The following is a 22415-nucleotide window of genomic DNA, read 5'->3' as shown; positions in this document are numbered from 1 at the left end:
AGTAGAATAAGTGGCAAGTTTGGTTTGTTTTGTTTCTTTAATAATTTAATTAAGCCAGGCGTGAATGTCAAAATACTTTATGTCATATCATTTATTACTTAACTTTCACTGTAATATCGTAAAAATAGATGTAGTAGAATTTATTTTTCTTTTAAAAGATGCTAATATATAGAAATCTACTATAAACAATGTTGACGATTTCGTTTCGTTTTGTTTCGTTTAGCTTCACAATCACAAGTTTCATATTTTTAAACATTTATTTCATTTCCGGAAATGGCAGCCTCCTGTTTATCTCGTTTGTCACTTCAAAATGTTTATACGTTTTGTACAAGAAGTATATTTTCAAGGCAAGAATTTTATTTGTTAACTGCCTTTGTTCAGCGCCGATATTTGTGTACGACATGACCAATAAAGCAAACATCCCTAACACGTTGAAGCGTATCCAGTCGAAACGTCCTCACACCTGTGACCTGACCTGGTCAAAACGACCCCTGAGTCTGAGGTTACCAGTCATATCGTCCCCGGTTCCTACCAAAACGTCCCCGGTCACACTTAAGACCAACTACACAATGCATACACAATAATTATTTTAGAGAAGTGGAATCAAATTCATTGTCATTTTAACCCTATCCAATCCCTGAATGCCATGGTATGCGGTCAAAACGGCCCCATGATGAAACGGCCCTGAACATGTAAGTCAAAACGGCCAAAGACAAAAAGTTAAAACGGGCAAAGAAAATGGTCAAAACGTGGTCAGAACGGCCAATAGGTACTATCACGTTAAATTAATTCCCATTAGTAATAATTAGTAATCAATATAGCCTATATCACAGGCAGTTCAAAAACAACCAAAACAACGGAATCATGTGTGCCCTGTAATTTATTATTTTAACGTTCCCGCCCCACAAGTTATTTTAATAATCAAAAGAAAAAAGGGGGTAGTGGTCTGTATAGACCCTCCGAGTGAGTGCATATCGCCTGTACAAGTTCTTAGTGGCCACAACGTGCCTATCCCCAATTAATTTAATAATTATTGTACTACGCTTTGGTGTCGGTCCTTTTGATTTTGAGCAAGATATTACGTTCCCCACTAAAAACAAATAAATGCATTGTATTCACCTGCTAAACATTTTTTTTTTCGGGGCACTTCCAATTTTCGAGAATGGATTACACATTCATTCATCACTTGAGATTCGTCTAGTTAGACCACAGTTATTGCGTCACTCGACCGCCTCAATAACCGTGATCTAACTAGACGAATCTCTCGTAAAAGGATGATGCAACTATAACTTAAACTGATTTATACCATTATCTTTGTGTAGATGAAATGCATTTTTAAAGTATTATATCTAAGGCCGTCTTGACTTTTTTCAAGGGCTGTTATGACTTTTTTAATTTGGCCGTTTTGACTTTTGTTAAGGGCCGTTTTGACTTTTTCACTTTGGCCGTTTTGACCTTTTTAGGGCCATTTTGACCAATTATTGTTAAGGCCGTTTAGTACTGGGGCCGTTATGACTACGATCCGAATGCCATTAGGCCTATACGTATACTTCAATATTTTTCTTCCAACAATTTTTTTTCAGTGCCTGACACTGACAACTCTTTCGCCATTATGACATTTCTAATGAAAATTTTATTGTTATCTGTTTTGAGGATTTAATGCCCAATAAGGATATCCATGTTAAATCAAAGAGGCCACTAAATCTTGCTTACAACAACTAATTAAGAATCCCACTCACTCACACCAAACATCAAAGACAAGACATTTAAAATTTGATTGTTGTCTGTTGAGAGGATTTCATGCCCAATAAGGCTAATTCTTTGATGTTTCCACCTACCCCGTTTACTTGTTTATTTAAAGCTCAGCCTCCTTCATATGTGGGGACAATATATGGTCCATCGTACGCGGGGACGATTTGACGTGGGCATGTTATGACTGGTCACCAAGTTAGTTCATCAAGATTAACCTCGAGTGCATGCACATGGCAAGGTTAATCTGCCCAAGCCATTTTGCCATTAGCTGTTTCCAATGGTTTAGTGTTCTACGTTGCGACCAAAATGGTCGCCAGTGCGACCAAAATGTTGGCCTGGCGACTGATTGAATTTATTATCGTCGCCATCTAAGTATTAAATTATTTGCCATGTGCATTCAGAGTCCTAGCAGCGAAAACAAATGAAATTTGTTGATATCATTGTACAGTCGGAACATTTCGCTATTTACGAAGTTGTCCGATTGATCACTGTGAATTCCGTATTAATTGTCGGTACAATTCGGAACTCATCGTTGATTTTAGTAATTTGGTGAAAACAATCCAGATATTTGCGAAAACAATCCAGATATTTCGATTGGTGTGTTATTTTAATGCAGACAACCATTTGGAATATCTCGATTGATATCGATTTCTGGAGCATGTATGTAATAAAGAAGCTCCGAATACTGTATTGTACTATGGTACATTACTGGTGGTTGCATTCGACTGAAGAACACGAGTACAAAATCAAGTAAAGGTTGCTCACTCACTGTTCATACTATACACATTGTAATCAAACATGCAAAATGGAGACTGATTATTAAACAATGCATTACAAAGTGAGCATTTCAACAGTTACGTAACGTTCTTTGATGCACTATGCGATGCGTTACAAACGTTATGGAGGAGGGGAGGGGGTTGTTGGTCAAGACTTACTTACTGACAACGTCTTTAAAACAAAGTGATTTTTTTTTTTAAACCATAAACTAAATACCGGCAACCATACATGGCCATATTTTCTATTAGATGCATTTTTAATCAATTATTTATTTAAAATAATAAAAAAAGAAAGAAAAAAAAGCAAACCGAATAATGTTGGTTAAATTGCATAACTTTGGCAGTGAAAAGTGGACGGGGTGACAAAGTGTTACATAATTTTAGAAGGGATGGTAGTCTTAACGTTACAAAATGTTATGTGGATCAGGGTAAAAAATAAACCTGCCAAAGTTTCCACTATGTAATTATTGAACGGACACAAGTGTTTGATCTGCTTATCCATTATGCACGTTTCTACAATCGTTCAAATCGAATGCAGCCCCAGTTAGCATTTTCTTTTTCTTTTTTCTTGCTGTGTAGACGTATGCGCTGTTTCAGCCAACCATGTAGAAGCACGGCGAAAACTTTCAAAGCGGCAAAATGTTAAAATATTACAATTCTTTAGGAAAATGAAAATCTAAAACTTCAAATGCTAATCAAGAAGACGAGACAGCTAAAACCAAAACAGAGCCAGCCAAAAACACGTAGAAAATTTAATGAAACTTCAGTTTCTGTGGCTTCAACATGGCGATAATACTGACACAATGCACTATACCTATTGTAGAAAAATTAGCAAGCATGTTGCTGGCATAAATCAAATGAGGGGAGACATTTAAAAAAAAAAAATTGTGTACCCACCACCCACAAAATAATATTTTAGTTAAATGTTAGGATATGTAGGAAAAAAATATGAGGCATAGAATTATAATTACAGTCCCTCCCACCTCCCTTATGCGATCAATTCTGAAATGGTCCTCATTTCAAATTCATGATTGAGTGAAAACTAAACAATTTCACTGTTTCAAGCTATTTATTTGATTTAGCAGCATAAGTCATCTATAAAGTATAATGTTATGATGGTTACAACACATTAATAAATGATACAAAATGAGTAGTGTCACACTGTGGCGAGTAACATTTTAAGCTTGGCTAGTAAAAAAAAAATTTGCCACTAGCCAAAGAAGAGTAAGTTATAAAACCGAGTGTAGAACACTGCGGTTCCAAGGAATTTTGCTCGGATCGAAATTGCGGTCAAAATAACAATTACCATCACGTTTTCCCACTCTGCTGGGCTGCGTTCTCAACGACCATATGTTGGACCTATCCTGACTGATATACATCGAAATTAGCGCCGACCTTTGGCAGAAGGTATTGTCATTGGAGATTACAACTTTGGCATGGTGTGCTATTCTCTGACAAATCCAGTTTCCATTTAAGGAATGCTGATGGTCGGTTGCGGGATTGACATAGGCATGGAGAACGTTACCCCAATGACTGCCTTGTCCAGATGGATTGATGGGGTGGAGGGAGTGTCATGGTATGGGGCGGGATCAGTTATCATCACCGAACAGCACTCCATGTTTGCCATGGCAGAATGAATGCCATTTACTACCGGGATAACGTCTTGCAAAATCACGTCGTTCCCTTCTTTCTTCAGCATCGGGATATTAACACATTTCAGCAACATAACGCCCAAGCGTACACAGCACGTGTTACAACACGGTATCTAGCAAACAATAATGTCTCATTGCTTGAATGGCCAGCACTGTCCCCTGATAGCACTGTCCCCTGATTTATCGCCAATAGAGTATCTTGGGGATTATCTTGGTCAACACATCTCACGTCGTCCACAAATGGATAACTTTAAAGAACTGGAAAAGGCACTACAGCAGGAGTGGAATGCTATCCCCAGAAGACTATATATGCAGACTTATCGGATCGATGAGAAGATGTTGCATGGCTTGTGTTGCTGCAGATGGTGATCATACGCGCTATTGACTTTTCATTGTGACCCCACGTCTTTCATACGTAAATGAATTAAAACTAATCAATGATTGTGCATCCTGTTGTGTTTGTTGTCATTATCAATCATCCATCTATTGCTGTTCACAACAAAAACATTTATTGCTCAGGTATTCTTTTTGAAATCCAAACATTTCTTGGTGGTGTATTTTCAATGCTGTTCAGTATATATATATGTAATACTATGTAAATTTGTTGCTTTTCATAATAATTACAATGCATTTATTATTTAAATGCTATTTAGTTTTCTGTTATAATTACAAATTTATGATAACTATTATTATATTAAGCAGTATTTTTTGTTATTAAACGAATGCTCATGCATTTGGACTGGTAGGCTTATTCAACGATATTTAATGCACATTATTGCTTAATATCAAGTATATTGGTATATTTAATTAATAAAAAAGTTAAATGTGATGGCTACTATATACAACAGGCATAGCCATTTTGTTCCATCTCGGTAAATCCACCCTCTGGCGAGCCACTGGTTACGTAATCCTTTACGCATCACGTCAGAAATTAATCTGAGAACTGAAAAAACAACCAACGTATCTGATTTTTGCGGAATAACAGGCATGCATCACAATGTTCTGTAATAATATCTATCCCAGTAATGGACATGATTTTTTTTACTGTAAATAATTCTGTAATGCTCTTTATTATGTAGACTGTCTGATCTAAAATCTAAAACTGACCATGGTCAATAAATAATTGCAATTACGAAAATTCTCAGTTGGTTATCATGGGTGGTTGTTTTGGCTCCAACATACCAATATGCCTAATAGCATGCATTTTTTCTTTGATTTTTGTTTTCAGAGAGAAAAATACTATAACCCCATTTCATTCTGTTTATGCAAATTGAAATATATTTAGTTAAATAGTTTATTATACTATCAAGTCATTGATGTTGGTTTACAAGTCGGGTTGATTAAAGCAGAGCGCCTTGTCATAAATTACTGCATCTGTTTCCACTTTGCATGCAGGAGTTAGTGGGAGCCGACGTCACTTCCTTCCAAGCTAGAATACCAAATGCATTTATTGATTTCAAATGGAATGACCCAGATACATGTATAAGTTAATATAGTTACCATAATATTTTGATTGATCACATATTGTTTTCCAGCTCATTTCAAGTGCATTGCAGTCGGTACAATCCACATTTCCTTGAGCCTACTGTAGACAAGACGGAATTGTCTAGTGCACTGGATGAGTCTGATCTACGCCGTTTTCGACCTATTAAAGCAGCAAGAACAGAGCAAACCTCATCACTATTTGCAGATACAAAAATACAGTAAGTGCATTCAGTATAAATATGATATCTATAGAACATTTAAAGATTTTAGACCTTCTAAAGTGTGGCAATAAGAGATCAAGCCTTGGGAGGCCCAGTAATTTTATGTCAAGAGCGAATTGTCAGTGATTGATATGGGACATGGAAATCTGGAAAGTCTGGAAGTGTGCATGTTTCATTTTCCAAATCTGGAAAGTAAAGGAATTATGGGTTGAGTCATGGAAAATAAAAAATTGTGCAATATATAGAGTGTTTTTCGGTATCGTCAATATCATATATTAGGAATAAAAAGCCTCTGGCGAGCATAATACATTATTTTTATTCCTAATATATGATATTGACGATACCAAAATACATGAGGGTAATAATCTCTTTATCATATAATCTCAAGCTTAATACAACATGTTTTTGTAAACTGTACAAGCAACTTTAATTTCAGTCCGCCATTACTAGATATTCAAATGACATAAGAATATGTGGCGCAGTGTATTTTTTAATGGAAATGACGTCAAACTCGAATGATGTCATTTTGGATGTCCTTACATCAAAATAAAGTTATGCCTAACGTTTTTTGTTTTCTGAACGCTGGACAGCTTTCAGTGTCAAATTGCCATTGAAATGTTTTTATTTGATGACTATGAATGCATACGTCAATCATGGAGTGTCACCCAAGTACGTTTGCTTAAATGTCAATAAACCTAGTGCTGAGACCTCAACTAATTTACATCTAATTTGCAAAGTTATTAAATTCTTAAAGTATGTGATCTGAAAAATATCACATACTTTGATTGCACTGAAAATGTAAGATATTATATGATAAATATATATCCGTTATGTGTTTTCTTATTTAAAATAACATTAAGAAGAGAATACATGTTATATTTTGTGTGAAAACTTAAAGTTTGTAATATTATTTGACTGTGTTGATGATTGCACAAAAATCCTTTAAAATTCTACAAAAAGGTAATGGACAACCCTTTTTGGATGTTGTGGAATTTGCATGGTTGGTAACAAAGTGTATGAAGCCTGTTGGGGATTGCATTAATTTTATAAATGCAGAATCTAAGTCTATATTGTGCACATAAAGATTACAAATGAATGCAGTCCTGTAATTGTTGTTCAACATTTTATTTTTAAACTAGGGAAGTACATGTACCTATAATAATTCTGGTGTCCCTTCTGAACGTTTCACTGGTATGTACATTATTTTTTTTAAAAGCATGCCAAAGCACTGAATTACCAAAATTTGGGATTGGGTTTTAGTCAGCCAACATGTTCTTGTAGCAAAGCGTAATGTACAGTGGATGAAGGAAAAAGGAAATGTTTTATTTAACGCTGCACTCAACACATTTTATTTATGGTTATATGGTGTCAGGCATATGGTTAAGGACCACACAGATATTGAGAGAGGAAACCCGCTGGCGCCACTTCACGGGCTACTCTTTTCGATTAGCAGCAAGGGATCTTTTATATGCACCATCCCACAGACAGGATAGTACATACCACGGCCTTTGTTACACCAGTTGTGGAGCACTGGCTGGAACAAGAAATAGCCCAATGGGTCCACTGACGGGGATCGATCCTAGACCGACCGTGCTTCAAGCGAATGCTTTACCACTGGGCTACGTCCCGCCCCCTACAGTGGATGAAGTTGCCAGTGTATTAGTACTGTATACAGTGACATGCATGTAACAGTACTTTGACAAAGTTCTGCATCTAGTGTTCAATAGGAGATTAAAATAGGCATAAAATAATAATTATGTGTCTAAAATTAGTATACTTTGTTTTAATTTTTTTTTTTTTTTAGAAAGTTCACAAATCTACTGATGATTGGTGGAAGAAAGGAGGAAAGCAAAAGAATTATGGACAAGGTAAAAAGATAATAAAGTTGTGTGCATGTACTACTAGTAATCAAAAGCCAGCAGGCATTCATAACAGAAAATAAAAATAATTTCACACTGGTGTATTAATTGTACAATATTACTGGATAATTTGGTACTTAAAACCAATGACTGTCAGTACTAAATGTGACATCATCATCATTTGACAGTCATACACAATAACATCACATTTTAAAGAGTATGCATTTACCATCTCAGTTTTATTGTTAATTTTGCAATAAAATGTTACTTTTAAATTAGTACAATTCATTCTTCTTGTTTTACAGAATAAATGGAACTTTAAAAAACGTATCTGTCAACATGAATAAAATATAACGTTATATACTCAGAACAGTATGTAAAGTGGTTTGCATCATTTCTGAAAGTCTATACATGTATGTATATCGAATACAAAGACATTTAGAGAAAACAAAATAACTATGGTAATAAATAGAATAATTAGTTTGGTACCAGTTATGCAATAATTTTCATTTGTCACACAATAAAGCTTGTGACAAGTAAAAATTATTTCACTTGGGGAAATAAATTTGATAATTATTAGAGACATGGCCCTAAGACCGGGGAAGATGACATTGTCATTTAGCATGGCTTCTAGATTATGGTAGCCCCACTCCCATGGCTAGTGATATTCAGTGTTGGGCTAGTAAATAACTACTGTTGCCATGCCTGATGGCTAGTGAAATTATTTTGAGAAATGCTGCATTTAAGTCTGTTTTGTAAATATGAATATCCTGCCCCCATCCCCCAATCGTAGTGTTTTTAAGCTTCTGTCTCACTCTTTAGGTGACATTATTACTATTAATAAAATTTTATTAACTTAAAGTAGGGCTAGTGAATTTTTAATCGTGGCTAGTAAATTTGAAAAATTACTGATCCCATAGCTAGTGAATTTTATAAAAATTCTAGAAGCCCTGCATTTAGCATGACGACCTACATGGAGACATACAGTGTGGCACAGTCAATCAACTGAGGAGGTTATGACCTGTCATTGTGGGAGACGAAAAATATCACATGGGTATAAGTGTAATAAATTTCAGTATATCATAATAATATAAACCTTGTCCTGAAGAGACTATTCCGAGTGTTGTATTATAATTAAAGTTCTGCTTCATTCATTACAATTAAGCATTAACCCATTGGTTCAGCTGCTGAAGCATGAGGGTTTTTTTGAGCGTAAAAATAATATCCTATAATGTCATTTGATGACGTCACTCTGTATTGGGACTTTGTGTTATGGAGTGTTATTGCCTGAGAAACAAAATATAATTCAATAGAAAATCCAAACTTTCAGTGTTATTATTTATATTTGTAAGCATGTTTTATATTTAATTATAAGGATTATCTGTTATTTATTTTATGTTTATTTGAAACAAGAAAATCATCCACAAACTTATACATGAATGGCTTAGCTGATTGACAAAGTTTGGGATTTTTTTTTTTTTTTTCATATTCCAATGAACGTAAAAGAAAACAGATAATCCTTAAATGTTTCTGAGTAATGAGGCAACATTTTCTTGTCTAGAATACCAATGTTTGTTTATACAAAGTGTTTCTGATCACCAGCTGAAACTGAATTTTAATGAACAATGGATCTTTGAAGAAAATGTTACAGATACAAATAAGTACACACCTGTTAAATATTAATCATATTAACTGTCTTTTGTCCAGACCCTGGAGAATATTAAGTGTATACAACTGGAGAAATACCACAAGGCACCAGATGAAGAGAAAAGTGGCATAGAGTGTAATCCTGTTGCTATTTTTCACCAAGCCATAGAAAACTGTAAACCTATGTTGATACTAACAAAAGTGGTCCGAGGCGGTATATCATACCAGGTAAGTGAATCTGTTGACAAGGACTAGTTTCTGTGTATTGATTAACTACACAGTAGTATATTATGTATAAATATTTCGGGCACTAATCTAGGATTGAAAAAGTAGATGTGGCTTTTCCCTTTGCAGAACATTGGGTAGACGTTTTATAAAAATAGGCGAAACTAATAATTGTCAGTACATTTGTGAGTGTTTGATCATTTTCCATGTTTAATTGCAAAGATCCGAATCAAAATATTTTGTTATAAAATGTTACTTTTTCAGTATAATATTAACAAGCTTTGAAAAATTAAAGTTTGTTTTGTTTAACGATACTTCTGTAGTACAAAAGAAGGTACCTGCTACATTTTCCCATTAGTAGCAAGGGATCTTTTTATATGCACATCCCACAAACAGGATAGCACATACCACAGCCTTTGATATATCAGTTATGGTGCACTGGCTGGAACAAGAAATAGCCCAGTGAGCCCAATGACAGTGATAGATCCTAGACTGATCAAGCAAGTGCTTTACCAATGAGCTACGTCCCACCCCTAGCAAGCTCTGAGCAAAATAATTGAATATTTCAATTAAAATAGTGTTAAAGGGACTGTCCCGAATTGGCTGTCATTGTAATAAGGCATTTAAAAAATTTAAAATTACATTTAAAATAAATGTTCTTGTTTAGTACATAGAGAATACTAAATGAGTTCCCATGTGAGACCGTTTGTATTACAACGAGTGTGTTTTCAATCGTGTTGTATGTACGATTAAAAACACAAGTTGTAATTAATGTAAACGGTCTCACACGGGAACGAGTATAGTATTTTATTTATTACACTGGCACATCAGTGAACAAAAATCATACAGAATGATTTTCAAAATAACTAAACAAGACATCATGTTGTGGTCACTTCATTTAGCTGTTCATCAATGAAACTGCATTCCTACATCACACATCTATCAATGACGTTTACACAAACAATATAAACAAAAATTCAAGGCTAAAACAAAATTATTAGCATACATATTTTGTTAAATTATGCTGCTAACTTTAATTATAAGTATTGACAGCAAGTAGTATTCCAATTTAAAAATATTAATCGAAAGAACTATGTGCACACTTTTTGCATGAAGATGTATGCGGAGTTGTACTATGTGACACAGTTAATCACCTGATCAGAGGTCATGACCTCTCAAAAGGCATATTCCACAATTTGAAAAGACGATAAATATCATATGGGTGTCTCTTCCATCACAATGTAATAAATCAGTGTCTCTGTATCCAGTGTGTTTATGATCATCCTAATGTTTGTTGTCACTTAAACGTCTCTTTATTTCCTAATATACATTGTTTTGTATGTATGAAATCACTGGGAGAAAAAAAATCTAGTTTGGATTGGTACGAACATTAGGATGACGAGAAACACATTTGATACATGTACAGACGCCGACATTCTAAAGAAGAAAATTCATTAGATATGTAAGTTATTAGAAAAGCTGTACTAGTCAGGCACATGTTACAACAGCAACAATCTTCTTTTACTGGCTGCATGTAGATTAGTGCCTGTATTTCAAAAAAAAAAATCCATATGGACTAGAATTTTTTTTCTTTTCTGGTATTTTTAGCTGACTATTGATTTTCCTCAAGTTTAATTCTGTGTTGTTTCAGATGCCTTATAGCCATTATGATAGCATACAGCAGTTGAAAGTATTGAATTGTTTTGTTGTTTGTTCTAGGTGCCTTTTCCTTGTAGCCCTATCATCAAGCAGTCGAAATCAGTCATGTGGCTGATGTTTACTTCTCTGTTCACCCATTCTAGATCATCCATTCTTTGCAGATCCAGTACAATACAACTTAGAAAACTATGAAGTGCAGCATGCTGTAGTCAAAATGAATCTGATGTTTTATTCAGTGTTTGTTCCAGATTTCTGTTCCAAGTAGTCTTAGCATGCCAACAGTTGGAACCTGTCGTGCAGCATGCTGTAGTTGAAATGAATCTGATGTTTTATTCAGTGTTTGTTCCAGATTTCTGTTCCAAGTAGTCTTAGCATGCCAACAGTTGGAACCTATCGTGCGCCATGCTGTAGTTGAAATGAATCTGATGTTTTATTCAGTGTTTGTTCCAGATTTCTGTTCCAAGTAGTGTTAGCATGCCAACAGTTGGAACCTATCGTTCAGCATGCTGTAGTTGAAATGAATCTGATGTTTTATTCAGTGTTTGTTCCACATTTCTGTTCCAAGTAGTCTTAGCATGCTAACAGTTGGAACCTATCGTGCAGCATGCTGTAGTCAAAAGAAGGGACGTGTCTTCAGAATGTTTTATTCTGTGTTGTTTGCAGTTCCTAGTAGTCCTGGGTTGCCAACAGTAAAAAGTACTGAAGCATCTGCTGTTTTATTTTGTGTTGTTTGTTCTGGGTATCAGTTCTTAGTAGTCCTGGATTGCCAATAGTCAAAAGCGCTGAAGTGTCTGCTGTTGTATTCTGTGTTGTTTGTTCTGGGTGTCAGTTCCTTGAAGTCCTAGTATGCCAACAGTTGAAAGTGCTGAATTGTCTGGTATTTTATTCTGTGTTGTGTTTGTTCTAGGTGCCTGTCTCATTTAATCCTAGTATGCCAACAGTTGAAAGTGCTGAATTGTCTGGTATTTTATTCTGTGTTGTGTTTGTTCTAGGTGCCGGTCCCATTTAATCCTAGTATGCCAACAGTTGAAAGTGCTGAATTGTCTGGTATTTTATTCTGTGTTGTGTTTGTTCTAGGTGCCTGTCCCATGTAATCCTAGCATGCAGCAGTCGAAAGCGATGAAGTGGTTGATACATAGCTGTCGAGACAAGGAGAGGAAGCTTCCCATGGAACAGAAATTGGCATGGGAGATGCTTGATGCATATAGGAATGAGGTATTTGTTGAGTAACTGTTATTTAGCTAAGACTTGAAATACATCTGATATACTTGTTGACAGGCTTATCAAAAGAAACCAGCAGCCAACACATTACACATCAGCCGTTTGTTCATACATGGGCTGTACTGTCCGTGTATATGTGCAAACATTCTGCTGAGACATGATTTTCTCATTTCTGATTATATGATATTACTAAGAACTGAATAATATTCTTCAATAAAATGCTGTAAGTGACATTGCAGAAAATGTAAAACAGATCATGGAAAGTATGAAAGAAACTGATTTACACATATTTTTAACTACATGTAGTGTATTGTTTGTAATTATAAAGAATTGGTTATAATTTTTAATTAATTTATCGGTGTATAACAGTCACAAATTTAAATTAATATAACATCGCTTTTCTATGCTATGCAGTTTTATGCAATTTGAGACAGTTATACATCAATACATTCACAAAGAAATGACAAACAATTCCTCTATTAAGTCACTGTTTTCAACAAGCAGTCAGTGTCAAGTTTGAAGAGACCAAAGTCAACAGCTCAAGATAATTATGCCACGGGACCATATATTGACCGTGAGATTTTCTAGGCTAATGAGTTAATTTAGGCTGAAATATAAATAATAACGCAGTTAGTGATTTCCAGATTTATGTAATGAGCAAAAGCGAGTTAGATACTTTAGGATACCACAAGTTTTATGCAAGATAATTAGTTTTCAACAGCCACAAGTGTATTATTCTGTTTGTCACACCTCTTAAAAAGTAAATTTTTATACGCCCATCTTTGACGTGTCGTATTATGGTGTTGTCCATCTGTTTATCCACACATACATGTATGTACGTCCGATCGTAAACTCTTCATTTCTGGATCATATGTTACCAATTCATCAAACCATGCCTGCAGTACAACTTGGGATGGTGGTGTGTCGTATACCATAACTAGGTCAATGCAACCTGCTTTTCATGCTTTACTGCACATTAAAGGAAATCCTTATCAGGACCCATATTTTCCTGATCAATTCATTGGGATAGTGGTGTGTTGCATGCCATAACTAGGTCACCATGACCTTTGTTTGATGGGCGGATCGTGTACCTATTTCATAGGAATGACGTATGTGGCAGCAGAGAGTTTGTTTGTTCTCTTTCGACGATGTGTCAAAATAACCATATATGCTAGACACCAAATAGTCCTAGTCTAAAATATCCTGAGGTGTTGTTATTTAAACCAGCATTCTTGAGCCATTTCATACAACAATCTTCTTTTTGTCCAGTCCAGGGAACATTCTGTTCAGTATCGCAATTTGCTACACAAGTTTCAGAGATCGCTACACAATTCTAAAACATTAAACAGTGGTTTCTAATTAATTTTCAATTAACTAGAAATATCGCGAATCGAGATTTTGAGAATAAAATGTTCCCTGCAATCTGGAAGACTGCTTATTGCAGATAATTTCAAACTTTAAGAAACGATTCAAACTTGTAGTTTAGTAATTTCCCTAGGCCAAGAGCTGTATATAGGCCACTTATGGTCTCTGCAGTCTTCAGACATTTTAGTGGGGTGGCTTAGCTAAAAAAAAAACATTACAGGGATTTTCAGTCCAGGGCCCACCGGAAACTGCACCCTGCATGGCTGCCATCTTGAAATCCAAGATGGTCACCATTGTGGACCTGTTTTGTTTAATATCTCCGTAACTAGTACAGATATCGAGACAGTGGAAATGCCCATACCTACATTTTAGGGGTCTAGGAATCCAATGGCGACAGATAATGGTTGAAAATTGTAGCTGCTATATTGAAATCCAAGATGGCTACCATTCACAAGTTATTTTGCTCAATATCTCATTTAGTAGTACAGATATCAAACTGATTACAGTTTTAATGCCTAGACCCACATTCCTAGTAGGAATCCAATGGTGACATTGAATATGTGGCTGCCATCTTAATATCCAAGATGGCTTTTCTGTATGTGTGTTGTTATTTGGTGCCAGTAACCATCTTCCCAACTTTAGGACTATAAGAGGTGGTGGTTTTTTCCAACTATATATACATTGTATGTAGAAAAATAACCCATAAAATATATAGTTATATAATATATAATTATAGTTTAAAAAATTGCTCTTTTGTTCTTGTTATTTGGAAATCACATTTGAGAATACCAAATAATAAAAATGTCTTGCTCTCCCTTTCCACTTAAATGACCTATTTATAGGCCTGTACTGGATTGAACTATTCCTTCCACCTATATATACATACACAGGGTTCTCACTGTCCACAGTCCACTGCCAAATTAGCCAGTTGCTAATTTAGATGCAAAGTGGCTACAGTAACAACTTTTAGTGTTTGGCTGATGAAATGTTCTTTAAATTAATCCATTTTGAATCGTTTTCAAGGAAATGCTGTACATAACTGAAAATTGTCTAAAACCAAATTTATTCCAGTGTGAGCCCTGCATACAAATATATCTGTGTATTTACAGGGGAAAACGGTGAGAAGAAAGCAGGAACTGCACAAACAGTGCGACGCCAACAGAGCCTATGCACAATTCAGGTGGTCGTGAGAATACAGTGTTTGTGAGTGCGGGACTCGACGACTTGGAATGTGATATAATCTCTTCTGTGTAGTGTGAACACGTTAACGACATTTTAACATTTTACAGTCTGCAGTTAAAGGTGCATAGTCCTGTAAAATATTGTACCGAACTTCTGGCTGAAACTGACAGTCTCTTGCTTAAAATATTAAAGGGACTGTCCTGAGTTTGCTGTTATTGTAAGATGTTTTCTAAAATTACACACTGAATATAGTTTCTTGTTTAGAATATCAGTGCCTGTACAGGCCTTTGAAAATTGCGAGAGTGATAGTTTCGTTCGCGCATCAGTCGTGTAAGTATAGTTTGGCGTAACTCATTTTTCGTTCCTGCATTGAATTTATGACATCATTTACATGGGCATGACGGGTTATGTAAAAATGAAATGGGTCACCTCGATGTGTTTTTGCGTAACCCATAAATGGATTATGCAAATTATCAATTCTTAGAGGTCTGCTGTACTTTCAATGTGCTTCTGGGTGTCCTAATGTTTGTAAGTAGTCCAAAGTGGGTTTGGTCTACCATTGGCGAGAACTCCATGCGTTGCTTTTGGTTACCCATGGTTGTTAACACATGTACGTATGTTAACAGTTTCAAGACATACAACTGGCTGCTCCAAGGTGATGACCAGGTCACCAATGCCATACATCCAATGAAAAATTACACAATGAAAATCGATTAGACTATGACGTATAGTTAACCTGACATTCATGTGTCTGTGATGCGTAAGTCAGCTACAAGTGCAATGGCTGTAAATACTTTTTAGTCAAAAAAGATGTTAAAATGTGCTTAAAACCTGGTTTTTGAGGATATGTAAGAAATAGAATAATACATTCGTGTCCGTTAGATACCATTTATTTCACAACTCATTAGATACATTTTAAAACAACTCGTGAGATAAATGGTATCTAACGGCCACTCATGTATTATTCTCTATATATATGTACCGAAACAATATTTATATTGGTTTGTTTTCTTGTGTACATAAAGAAAACAGATGCTGAATAGGTGTTAAAGGTAAACTAAATGATTTGTAGGGTCTATCCTGGTTAACATGACAAAAGCAGCCCTCAAAATACATGTAAGTCACAAATGATATATCTGGTCTCTTATCGGTAACGACTTACTGTTTTCATGTAACCGATACTTTGTTTGCAACAAAATTATAGTTCTCAATACATGGTTTTCACTATTTTCTTAAGTAACAATGTTTCCTGCAAGACATACAAATAAAATAACAGATATTTTTAATTACATTTATCATAATGCTTTTGTGGTGGTACAGACTTATTGACGTCATTTTAAGTCTTATCAATGGTTCATAGGATATCATATGATGACATTTAAAAGGGTCATACTAAATAGATATTGTACTTGCTTTGTTTCTTATTCTACCCGTTTATACTTATATACAAACCACTTCATACCAGGGTGTTGTCAGCTCTACCCATGACTAATTATGGATTAAAAATAGCTAAAATGTAGCATACACACACACACACATTCATACATGATGATATCATAAATATAAACATGCAACCATGCCACGAGTCAAATAAATGGCAATGTCATCACTCTTATTTGCTACTTGAACTATTTATGTAAAAATTATATTTTTCTTCTTGTTAAAACTTTTAAAATTGAGTCGTAACTCAATAGGTTACGACTGAGCAATATTACATAACCTACTAATAGGTTATGCTCACTTCTTCTTATTTCAAGGCCAGCATACGGGCTCCCATTTTTGTAGGGTGACAGGCTTGTTTTTGCCAGAATTAAACAAAAATGCCTGAATCTGGATAATAACATTAGCATTACTGTCAAACAGGGTTGTAAATGAATCACTATGCATGTTTACATTCATTGCAACTAATTTTGCAGGTAGAATAATGGAAATCCATGATAAAAAGGCCTCAGGTTAGCACATTTTGCCAGAATATCTCTATCATTTTTGCCCAAATTTGAGGATCTACTTCAGCATGGTTCTAATAATTCTAATGCTTTTGAGTGCATATAATTCTAACTGATTGTATAATCGAAAGTTGATTGGTTGGTTAAAACTGATTATAATCGATGATGAAATTGCAGTTGCTTCTTTATTATCTTCATGTCTATAGAAACTCAAAACAGCGTCTTGTTGTGACCATTGTTTTTCATTTCAACTTATATTTTGTACTTATATCCAATTAAGGTTCAAGAACGCTGTCCTGGGCACACACATCTGCTATCTAGGCTGTCTTGTTTCAGGACAGTGGGTTAGTTGTTAGGTGGTTAGTGAGTAGTGAAAGAGAAGAGGTTGTAGTGGCCTTACACCTACCCATTGAGCCCTTAAGAACTCGCTCCGGGTTGGTGCCGGTACCGGGCTACGAACCCTGTACCTACCAGCATGTAGTCCGATGGCTTAACCACTGTGCCACTGAGTGACCATTTAGCCAGTTTATCTTCGTGTCCATTGAAACTCAAAACAGTGTCTTGTTGTCACCATTTAGCCAGTTCCATAATTTCCTCTTTAATTATCAGGGTGTGTGACAATAAAAAAACTTTAAATGATCATAAGCATTTATTCATCTTCAGATCAGATTTGAAAATGTTGGTTCTGGAGTGCCAGACTCATGTGTAAGTGAGTGTGGGTGATTGTACACTCACAAACAAAGTTAACATACCTAGATGTAAGCATAATAACTTACTATTTTGAGCAAGAAACTGTATGAACTTTTTTAACACAAAATACCATACAATATTGTAAGAGGACTAATTACCTTTAGCTCTGTGTTATGTAGCCACCTCTCGTAATAAACAGTTAAAATGTTATATTACGGCATCTAAAAGTGTCCAAATTGTAGTCCTGTTACTTGTACCGTGTACCAGCCAGCATTCTTGTGTGTTTTGTCAATTATTTCAGTTTGGCTTCATTTAAAAAGAAAAAGAAAAGTGCTCTGTAAATAACAAAAATGTTCTATCTTTTTATGTGCAATTTGTAAAAACATTGCTCAATATATAAATAAAACAGCAATGGATGATTATTAGCCATTTGTTCAGCTGTTTTCGTGCTGGGGTGTCGTTAAACATTCATTCATTCATTCATTTTGTTCAGCTGTTGAAATGTTCAGACTAGATCGTTGGAAAAGAGGAGGGGGGATTCAGGTTAAGTATTCATGAAAAAAGAAGTTTTCTTCAAATTTTGAAATAATATATAGTAAGATGGTGTATTAAGACAGGTGGCTGCTTTAGTGTGTTTGGGTTTTTTTCTTCAGAATCCAATGGATATAAAACTACTTTCTCAGAAACCAACATTGTGGGCCTTGATTTGTGTGTGAATGCATAAATACAGTGTAGTCATATATGTCATGACATTTTGTGTGTCTGTCAACTGATAATAAAACAAAACATTAAAAAAACAAAAAGACTGCTGATATTTTTATTGTAATGAAAGTATGATTTTAATCTTTTAAAATATAAAGTTTGTCTCAAAAACAACATTTATTACTATTTTTGTTTTTGACTTTTTTATCTCCATATTCATGTAATTATTTTTGTAATTTCCTTCTTTTTTTTCTTTCCCTCTCTTTTTGTAGTTTGTAATCACCATCATGATTTATTATCTACTGGGTATTATATTTTAAATGAATTGATAATCAATAACTAGTTTTCAATGACTGGTATTTATCAATAATATATTATTCATTGAAGAAATGAGGGTAACATGATAGTATGTAGATTAAATCATTTGAGTAAGACATCATTTGAATTATTTATCTTCTTTTTTTTTCACTTTGCATACACAAGATCACAAATTAAATGTCAAAATTAAATATTGAAACTCTGTCTCACCTTCTGTTAAAATAATATTTATGAGATGTATTAGAGGAAAGCACTGGAGACAATTCTATATTCTGTACCCTTTTTTTGTTAAAAAAGTTAATTTTTTTTTTTTTAACGATGACATTAGAGCATATTGATTTATTAATCATCGGCTCTTGGATGTCAAACATTTCATAATTTTGACATATAGTCTTAGAGAGGAAACCCACTACATTTTTCCATTAGTAGCAAGGGATATTTTATATGCACCATTTTACAGACAGGATAGCACATACCATAGCCTTTGATATACCAGTTGTGGTGCACTGGCTGGAACGAGAAATAGAGGGGAGGGGACTATTTTTCATTATAACTAGAAATTGCCAATGAACAACTAAAACACTGAATAAATCTTAAACAAAGTGGTGTATGTCAATAAAAGTCCTATATAAATGTGTATGCTATTGACATACTTTATATAAAACAGTAAGTTTATTGACCATCAGTGGTAACAAATTTGTCCTTTCTCTTATTTATGCTTCGAGTATTCTAAATGGGTGACATAATGTTAATTTGTATCTAGACCAAATACATCTGTTTATCTGAAGTCTGGTAATATGATGGATGGGACAATTTTGAAATCTTGAGGAGTCTCCCAACAACTGCCCGTAAGATTTCACAGATTGTTTAATGCCAAATCTGACATAGGTAATGTAAAATACTGACATGGGTAATGTGAAATGCTGACATAGGTAAGGTGAAATACTGACATAGGTAATGTGAAATACTGACATGGGTAAGGTGAAATGCTGACATAGGTAATGTGAAATGCTGACATAGGTAATGTGAAATACTGACATGGGTAAGGTGAAATACTGACATAGGTAATGTGAAATGCTGACATAGGTAATGTGAAATACTGACATGGGTAAGGTGAAATGTTGACACGGATAATGTGAAATGCTGACATAGGTAATGTGAAATGTTGACATAGGTAATGTGAAATGTTGACATAGGTAATGTGAAATACTGACATGGGTAATGTGAAATGTTGACATAGGTAATGTGAAATGTTGACATAGGTAATGTGAAATACTGACATGGGTAATGTGAAATACTGACACGGATAATGTGAAATGCTGACATAGGTAATGTGAAATACTGACATAGGTAATGTGAAATACTGACACGGATAATGTGAAATGCTGAACATAGGTAATGTGAAATGTTGACATAGGTAATGTGAAATACTGACACAGATAATGTGAAATGCTGACATAGGTAATGTGAAATGTTGACATAGGTAATGTGAAATGTTGACATAGGTAATGTGAAATACTGACATGGGTAATGTGAAATGCTGACATAGGTAATGTGAAATGTTGACATAGGTAATGTGAAATACTGACATAGGTAATGTGAAATGCTGACATAGGTAATGTGAAATGTTGACATAGGTAATGTGAAATACTGACATGGGTAATGTGAAATGTTGACATAGGTAATGTTAAATGTTGACATAGGTAATGTGAAATACTGACATGGGTAATGTGAAATGTTGACATAGGTAATGTGAAATACTGACACGGATAATGTGAAATGCTGACATAGGTAATGTGAAATACTGACATGGGTAATGTGAAATACATAGTACAATTTGTTTGTACATCTGAGGTGCACAACTATTTACTGTTAACTGCAATAAAACAGATGTCAATTAAGATTCTTGAGTTTACTGACCCCTATATGGTTATAGTGTCATACCTAGTCTAAATTAACATGGATGGAAGAAGCAGTTGTAATAAACCCCAGTGAACAGTGATATAGGGTATCCTCCAGCCAGAAAAAAAAGCATTTAAAAAAACCACAAAAAAACCTCAGCATTTTTTATTATATTTGAGGGTGGGGGCTGTTTCTTTTCTAGATACCTGCCCTAGTCATAACACTGGGCTACAGATTATTTGTGTTAGATCACATAATTTTGTTTCTGGGGAATGAATGTTGCCCTGCAATCAATGTTCATGCATTTACTGACCCATGTGGTTACAGTATCATACCTGGCAGGACATAATATGTATGGAAGAAGCAGTTTAAAAAAAAACCCTAGCGAACATCAAAATCTTGTCTACATTTATATATAAAATAATTTCAAATAAACATGGAACATTTTGGCATTAATTAGGCCAAAAAGAAATGTTTGTTTTCCTCCAAATTCTGTGTACAAGCCCTGTTAAAAGAGTAAGCCTACTTGTGGAGTACTTGCTCAGTATGTTTGTCTCCGGTTCAGTAGATTGTGTGAAAGTGTATGTCATTTCAATGCCCGTAACATACATTGGAATTTTGCTGTAGGCGCTAAATCGGTGTACATATTAATAAAATCAAAGTACAGTGTATTACAAGGCAAACAGCTTTATACCTGACATTAATGGTGTTGGTTACATAATCGTGCATGCATAATGTATATCTCCCAGGAACCATTTGTTAAAGGAGATTATCAGCCAATTCGGTTAAAGCTAGCTATCAGTTTCATCTTTATACAGGTGCGATTTAGGTAAGCACTGCAATCTCACCTTTAATCAGAATTTTTTTTTTTAATTCATACATTAGTAAACGATTAACCATATATATATAAATATGTTAAGCAATCCAAAGACCCGTTAGGATCATAGTCTTGTCTTCAGTGTAAAGACCAAGACCACACTTATCTCGGACATGTTTGTTTCATGGATATGTTTGATGGCTAACATCATAGCTTTGCCATGTGTTCGTGGTTTGGGAATGGTCGTAGAGAACAGAAAGATGTCAACACCCGAAGCAACCATACATCCTCATTCCAGTCTGTATTCATGTGCCTCGATGTGTGAAATGAGCAAACAGTGTTCAAGTTATGTTTTTCAAAGGGCCACTTTGGAGTGTCACATTATCAGCCATCAATCCAAGCTTAACATTGCCATCCGAGATGGGAGTACAGAATCGTATAACCAGAATGGTAACGCAGAGTCAAGTTCAGCTCGTCTGTTACAAGAAAACGGATGTCTGTTGCAAGAGAAAGGATGTCTGGCAGGCCCATGCTGTTTTATGACTTGTATGGAAAATGCAACATGCTTTGTTGGTCGAAATAACCAGGCGAGATGTATCGGTCAGCGCTTAGCTAGTGGACACATAACAGAAAGAAAAGAACCCACAGTAAACGGCAGACCTTCAGGTCGAAGGTCAAACGTGTCTCGCCAGAAATTATATCCGACAATGGCTTCTGACATCAAGGTAACTCGGCTGTCAAGACCGACAACAGTGCCCTCTGTTTCCAGTAGTCGTGTACCAGCTGATGACAGTCGATCGTTTTGTGAGAGGTTGAATACAGAGCTATCGAAAACAAGGCATGAACTTCACATGCAAACATGCAGACGATTAAAAAGGTTCGTGCAGTCGGACTCGTGTGAGGAACTGCAAGTGTTATGGAAGAATGCAGAACACTGCCACATCTGGAAGGGATTCAAAACAAGGCTTATGAAATGTGTACTTTTTACATGCACCG

The 22415-nt window shown here is 35.2% G+C and overlaps 1 protein-coding gene across 1 annotated transcript; it reads left to right on the top strand.

Annotated features, from left to right (window-relative positions):
- The first annotated feature begins 273 nt into the window (after nucleotides 1-273).
- LOC121378558 (28S ribosomal protein S7, mitochondrial-like) lies at nucleotides 274-15248 on the top strand. The gene is made up of 6 exons (XM_041506788.1): nucleotides 274-347; nucleotides 5716-5883; nucleotides 7691-7754; nucleotides 9453-9620; nucleotides 12354-12491; nucleotides 14972-15248. The coding sequence occupies exons 1-6, from the start codon at nucleotides 274-276 to the stop codon at nucleotides 15050-15052; spliced, it is 693 nt and encodes a 230-aa protein (XP_041362722.1). The 3' UTR covers nucleotides 15053-15248.
- The last annotated feature ends 7167 nt before the right edge of the window (nucleotides 15249-22415 follow it).

Source organism: Gigantopelta aegis, chromosome 8 (genome assembly GCF_016097555.1).
Source record: "Gigantopelta aegis isolate Gae_Host chromosome 8, Gae_host_genome, whole genome shotgun sequence".
NCBI classification, from domain to species: Eukaryota; Metazoa; Mollusca; class Gastropoda; order Neomphalida; family Peltospiridae; genus Gigantopelta; species Gigantopelta aegis.
The sequence above is the reverse complement of the archived record's forward strand: the minus strand, read 5'-3'. Positions and strand labels throughout refer to the sequence as shown.